General features: G+C 45.7%; 1 protein-coding gene across 1 annotated transcript in view; it reads right to left on the reverse strand.

Annotated features, from left to right (window-relative positions):
• Positions 1-7,506, reverse strand: part of LOC124034721 (probable isoprenylcysteine alpha-carbonyl methylesterase ICMEL2) — a 33,061-nt gene that overhangs the window by 19,050 nt on the left and 6,505 nt on the right. Inside the window, exons 2-3 of the mRNA XM_046348208.1 lie at positions 2,100-2,247; positions 636-785 (exon numbers count right to left, since the gene is read on the reverse strand). Of these exons, the coding sequence (XP_046204164.1) occupies positions 636-785; positions 2,100-2,101 (152 nt within the window). The 5' untranslated portion in view covers positions 2,102-2,247. The remainder of the gene's footprint in view (positions 1-635; positions 786-2,099; positions 2,248-7,506) is intronic.

Consider the following 7,506-nt stretch of genomic DNA (forward strand, 5'->3'; position numbering starts at 1 on the left):
AGGAAGGACACACACACACACACACACACACACACACACACACACACACACACACACACACACACACACACACACACACACACACACACACACACACACACACACACACACACACACACACACACACACACACACAGACACAGACACAGACACAGACACAGACACAGACACAGACACAGACACACAGACACAGACACAGACACAGACACAGACACAGACACAGACACAGACAGACAGACAGACAGACAGACAGACAGACAGACAGACAGACAGACAGACAGACAGACAGACAGACAGACAGACAGACAGACAGACAGACAGACAGACACACACACAGACACACACACAGACACACACAAACACAATGTTTTATGAGAAGAGTTCATCTCAGAACCAAGAATAAATATTAGTCCCGCTTTCCAGACTCATGGAGACTATAAATATCAGAACCTCAGAACTGTATCTGAGTCCCAAATGGCACCCTATTCCCTACATAGTGCACTACTTTAGACTAGGGCCTGTTGGGAATAGGGTGCCCTTTGGGAGAGTAGTGCACTATATAGAAAATAGGGTGTCATTTGGAAAGCACCCAATATATTAGCCTAGACAAGATTAGAGATGGAACGTTATGTTACCTTGGCTTCAGCGCCTCAATGTACTTTTTATAGCCAGGCTTGTTCGGCCAGCCATACATCCACTGGGCCACGAGAGAGATGGAGTAGGGGATGCCCACTAACAGGGCCCCTGCAGCCATGGGTAGAGACACATTGTACTTCAGTCCAATCCTAGAGGAAAGAGAGAGAGAGAGCGAGAGAGAGGGAGAGAGAGAGAGATAATGAGAGAGAGAGAGAGAGAGAGAGACAGAGAAAGAGACAGAGTGAGAGAGAGACAGAGAGACAGAGAGACAGAGAGAGAGAGAGAGAGAGAGAGAGAGAGAGAGAGAGAGAGAGAGAGAGAGAGAGAGAGAGAGAGAGAGAGAGAGAGAGAGAGAGAGAGAGAGAGAAAGGGCAATCAGCAAGTCACAGTTCTATTCTTAAGGACGTTACATAGCACTGGTATTGTAGATATGCAAATAAAATGCTTAGTATGATTTTCATATTATGGGAGAATTTGCAATCTGCTGAAAAATAGTAAAATAGTAGGACAGTTGTATTCAAGCATGCAAATGAAGAGTTTCTTTCCAAAATGCTATATGTCCATTTTATTAAGAAGTGTTGATAAATTAGCTTTAAATGTTTAAAGAACTTATGAGAGAGATTGGTGTTTTTTCATGATCTAATAATCATGGTATGAGGTTGTTGAATGATAGACATGTTTTTGGTTAAAATATATCACTTGATGGTTTCATTTCAGAGAGATAAATAATAATGTTTTTCTGCTAAATGCTAAATATCCACCTCACTCTCAGAGAAATCAGTAGTACTGCTAGGTTTTACACAGTAATAATATATATCTGCCTCACTCTCAGAGGAAACAGTAGTACTGCTAGGTTTTTACACAGTCAAATTTAACACAATGAATAAGAATTTGTTCTTAACTGACTTGCTTAGTTAAATAAAAATAAATAAATAGCATGTACATGTTTAGTCATTTAGTAGATGCTCTTATCCAGAGTGACGTACAGATAGTGCCTTCATCTGAAGAGAGCTAGCTGAGACAACCACATATCACAGTGTATTCATCTGAAGAGAGCTAGCTGAGACAACCACATATCACAGTGTATTCATCTGAAGAGAGCTAGCTGAGACAACCACATATCACAGTGCCTTCATCTGAAGACAGCTAGCTGAGACAACCACATATCACAGTGCCTTCATCTGAAGACAGCTAGCTGAGACAACCACATATCACAGTGCCTTCATCTGAAGATAGCTAGAGACAACCACAGTCAAATATGAAGTATACAGACATGTCATTCCAGCTAAACAACGGATATATAGCGTTTGCAACTAAAATCTATGAATGAAAAAAAAATCTGAGAACAGTAATATGTTACACACAGGAAGGTACCCATAAGCAAAAATAAATGTTTTATTTTATTTTGAAAAATAGGGTTTGGAAATAAACTCTTCAATGTTATCTCTGAGTATGCTACTCACATGTTTACTGATCCAAATTGAAGAGATGTATCTCTGAAACTGGTTCTGGAACTGGTTCTGGTTCTAGAACTGGTTCTGGAACTGGTTCTGGAACTGGTTCTGGTTCTAGAACTGGTTCTGGAACTGGTCCTGGTTCTAGAACTGGTGCCTAGTTGAGAAAAGGGAAGATGGACAGTTACACCATTAGACCAAAATCATCCGTAGCTGATCAAAACAACAAAAGGTCCAGATCTAGGATCATAACGAGTTAATTATTTGAAGCAGGTGTGTTAGTGCCCTGGGTGGAACATAAACATGCACCTCAAGCTCTCCAGGACTGAAGTTGAAGACCCCTGGCTGCTCCAATAAGCTGAGGCAGACTGGTAAACATGCACCTCAAGCTCTCCAGGACTGAAGTTGAAGACCCTGGCTGTTCCAATAAGCTGAGGCAGACTGGTAAGTTTCCTGTTCCAACATTCTACCATGCAATTAGTTCTGACAGTGCAAAGTTCTATATTCCATTCCCCTATGATAGGTTATCTGTAGGCTAGATCTGGTTCAAGGTGCCCTGGACCAGAGCTTGTCTATCTTCAGATTGTCATAGCAACTAAATACAAAGAAAAGGTCCACGCTGTGATGTATTTTTTGTTGCATTGACAGTTGCTTAAACATATTGTTCATTTTTGTAATACTTCCTACACATGGCTTTGGCAACCACGGCAACCATCCATTCAAGACAATAAGGTTTTTATGCTAAATACGGTATTTTAATGCAACATAATACCATAGTGCTGACCTGGGGCTGAGTGCTGAAGCTGGACCAGGCATTACCAGGTGCTGAGTACTGAAGCTAGACCAGGCATTACCAGGTGCTGAGTGCTGAAGCTAGACCAGGCATTACCAGGTGCTGAATACTGACGATAGACCAGGCATTACCAGGTGCTGAGTACTGACGATAGACCAGGCATTACCAGGTGCTGAGTACTGAAGCTAAACCAGGCATTACCATGTGCTGAGTGCTGACGCTAGACCAGGCATTACCATGTTCTGAGTACTGAAGCTAGACCAGGCATTACCAGGTGCTGAATACTGAAGCTAGACCAGGCATTACCAGGTGCTGAGTATTGAAGCTAGACCAGACATTACCATGTTCTGAGTACTGAAGCTAGACCAGGCATTACCAGGTGCTGAGTACTGACGCTAGACCAGGCATTACCATGTGCTGAGTGCTGAAGCTAGACCAGACATTACCATGTGCTGAGTGCTGAAGCTAGACCAGGCATTACCAGGTGCTGAGTACTGAAGCTAGACCAGGCATTACCAGGTGCTGAGTATTGAAGCTAGACCAGACATTACCATGTTCTGAGTACTGAAGCAAGACCAGGCATTACCAGGTGCTGAGTACTGACACTGGACCAGGCATTACCAGGTGCTGAGTACTGACACTGGACCAGGCATTACCAGGTGCTGAGTACTGACACTGGACCAGGCATTACCAGGTGCTGAGTACTGAAGCTAGACCAGACATTACCAGGTGCTGAGTACTGAAGCTAGACCAGGCATTACCAGGTGCTGAGTACTGAAGCTAGACCAGGCATTACCAGGTGCTGAGTACTGAAGCTAGACCAGGCATTACCAGGTGCTGAGTGCTGAAGCTAGACCAGGCATTACCATGTGCTGAGTACTGAAGCTAGACCAGGCATTACCATGTGCTGAGTACTGAAGCTAGACCAGGCATTACCATGTTCTGAGTACTGAAGCTAGACCAGGCATTACCATGTTCTGAGTACTGAAGCTAGACCAGACATTACCAGGTGCTGAGTACTGAAGCTAGACCAGACATTACCATGTTCTGAGTACTGAAGCTAGACCAGGCATTACCAGGTGCTGAGTACTGAAGCTAGACTAGACATTACCATGTTCTGAGTACTGAAGCTAGACCAGACATTACCGTGTTCTGAGTACTGAAGCTAGACCAGACATTACCATGTTCTGAGTACTGACGCTAGACCAGGCATTACCAGGTGCTGAGTACTGAAGCTAGACCAGGCATTACCAGGTGCTGAGTACTGAAGCTAGACCAGGCATTACCAGGTGCTGAGTGCTGACGCTAGAGCGGCATACGGAAATGAGCTCCATGCTCAACTGCTATTGCTGCAACTGCTACTGGAAGGTTGACGAAGAGGCATTACTACAGAATTTCCAAGTGGGCAAGGATATTGGCAATTTAATCAAAGCCTATTGGATGACAACTTGTTTTTAACTAGGACAGAAGGATTGACTGACTTTTTCCGACATAACATAGGTACAGCAGAGCCCGTTATTGTATGGGACACTTTTAAAATGTGCTTTTTGAGGCCATACAATTCATACTCTAAACCAAAAGCAATTTAGGTCAAAAGAGTCCATATTATCAAATGAAATGGAAGGACTACCAATGAATGCACCAAATTATTTTTTAATCTTCAACATAGAAATGCTACCAAAAATAATTTACTGAAACTTGTTACAAATGGCGGAGTCACCCATGATTCACCAAATGATATTTAGAAAGAGGAAGTAAAGTATTTTAAGCATGTTTTGGTTTCAGTCTCCTCCATCTCTTCTAACAGAAGTTAATTGTATGGATGTTTTATCTGTTAATAATGTCAAATGAACATCTGAACAGAAAGACTCATGTGAAGGTAAATTACAGAGGAGGAACTTCTTGATGGAATTGGGGCATTTAAGTCTGGGAAAACTCCAGGGCTGGTTGGCATACCAGTGGAAGTATACCAAACTCCAGGGCTGGATGGCATACCAGTGGAAGTATACCAAACTCCAGGGCTGGATGGCATACCAGTGGAAGTATACCAAACTCCAGGGCTGGATGGCATACCAGTGGAAGTATACCAAACTCCAGGGCTGGATGGCATACCAGTGGAGGTATACCAAACTCCAGGGCTGGATGGCATACCAGTGGAAGTATACCAAACTCCAGGGCTGGATGGCATACCAGTGGAGTGGGTATACCAAACTCCAGGGCTGGGGCTGTATACCAAATGGCATACCAGTGGAAGTATACCAAACTCCAGGGCTGGATGGCATACCAAACCAGTGGATGGTATACCAAACTCCAGGGCTGGATGGCATACCAGTGGAAGTATACCAAACTCCAGGGCTGGATGGCATACCAGTGGAAGTATACCAAACTCCAGGGCTGGATGGCAGATGGACCAGTATACCAAACTCCAGGGCTGGATGGCATACCAGTGGAAGTATACCAAACTCCAGGGCTGGATGGCATACCAGTGGAAGTATACCAAACTCCAGGGCTGGATGGCATACCAGTGGAAGTAGGGCTACCAAACTCCAGGGCTGGATGGCATACCAGTGGAAGTATACCAAACTCCAGGGCTGGATGGCATACCAGTGGAAGTATACCAAACTCCAGGGCTAGATGGCATACCAAACTCCAGTGGAAGTATACCAAACTCCAGGGCTGGATGGCATACCAGTATACCAAACTCCAGGGCTGGATGGCATACCAAACAAACTCCAGGGCTGGATGGCATACCAGTGGAAGTATACCAAACTCCAGGGCTGGTATACCAAATCCAGGGCTGGATGGCATACCAGTGGAAGTATACCAAACTCCAGGGCTGGATGGCATACCAGTGGAAGTATACCAAACTCCAGGGCTGGATGGCATACCAGTGGAAGTATACCAAACTCCAGGGCTGGATGGCATACCAGTGGAAGTATACCAAACTCCAGGGCTGGATGGCATACCAAACTCCAGTGGAAGTATACCAAACTCCAGGGCTGGATGGCATACCAGTGGAAGTATACCAAACTCCAGGGCTGGATGGCATACCAGTGGAAGTATACCAAACTCCAGGGCTGGATGGCATACCAGTGGAAGTATACCAAACTCCAGGGCTGGATGGCATACCAGTGGAAGTATACCAAACTCCAGGGCTAGATGGCATACCAGTGGAAGTATACCAAACTCCAGGGCTGGATGGCATACCAGTGGAAGTATACCAAACTCCAGGGCTGGATGGCATACCAGTGGAAGTATACCAAACTCCAGGGCTGGATGGATGGCATACCAAACTCCAGGGCTGGATGGAAGTGGAAGTACCAAACTCCAGGGCTGGATGGCATACCAGTGGAAGTATACCAAACTCCAAGATGGCATACCAAACTACCACTCCAGGGCTGGATGGCATACCAGTGGAAGTATACCAAACTCCAGGGCTACCAAACTCCATGGATGGCATACCATATACCAAACTCCAGGGCTGGATGGCATACCAGTGGAAGTATACCAAACTCCAGGGCTGGATGGCATACCAGTGGAAGTATACCAAACTCCAGGGCTAGATGGCATACCAGTGGAAGTATACCAAACTCCAGGGCTGGATGGCATACCAGTGGAAGTATACCAAACTCCAGGGCTGGATGGCATACCAAACCCCAGGGCAGTGGAAGTGGAAGTACCAAACTCCAGGGCTGGATGGCAGTGGAAGTATACCAAACTCCAGGGCTGGATGGCATACCAGTGGGTATACCAAACTCCAGGGTATACCAAACTCCAGGGCTGGATGGCATACCAGTGGAAGTATACCAAACTCCAGGGCTGGATGGCATACCAGTGGAAGTATACCAAACTCCAGGGCTAGATGGCATACCAGTGGAAGTATACCAAACCAGGGCTGGATGGCAAGTATACCAAACTCCAGGGCTAGATGGCATACCAGTGGAAGTATACCAAACTCCAGGGCTAGATGGCATACCAGTGGAAGTATACCAAACTCCAGGGCTGGATGGCATACCAGTGGAAGTATACCAAACTCCAGGGCTAGATGGCATACCGGTGGAAGTATACCAAACTCCAGGGCTGGATGGCATACCAAACTCCCTAGATGGTGGAAGTATACCAAACTCCAGGGCTGGCATACCAGTGAAGTATACCAAATGGCATACCAGTGAAGTATACCAAACTCCAGGGCTAGATGACATACCAGTGGAAGTATTCCAAACTCCAGGGCTAGATGGCATACCAGTGGAAGTATACCAAACTCCAGGGCTAGATGGATGAAGTATACCAAACTCCAGGGCTGGATGGCATACCAGTGGAAAACTCCAGGGCTGGATGGCATACCAGTGGAAGTATACCAAACTCCAGGGCTGGATGGTATACCAGTGGAAGGGCTGGATGGCATATACCAAACTCCCAGGGCTATACCAAACTCCAGGGCTGGATGGCATACCAGTGGAAGTATACCAAACTCCAGGGCTAGATGGCATACCAGTGGAGGTATACCAAACTCCAGGGCTAGATGGTATACCAGTGGAAGTATACCAAACTCCAGGGCTAGATGGCATACCAGTGGAGGTATACCAAACTCCAGGGCTAGATGGCATACCATTGGAGGTATAC

Source organism: Oncorhynchus gorbuscha, linkage group LG04 (genome assembly GCF_021184085.1).
Source record: "Oncorhynchus gorbuscha isolate QuinsamMale2020 ecotype Even-year linkage group LG04, OgorEven_v1.0, whole genome shotgun sequence".
Taxonomy (NCBI): Eukaryota; Metazoa; Chordata; class Actinopteri; order Salmoniformes; family Salmonidae; genus Oncorhynchus; species Oncorhynchus gorbuscha.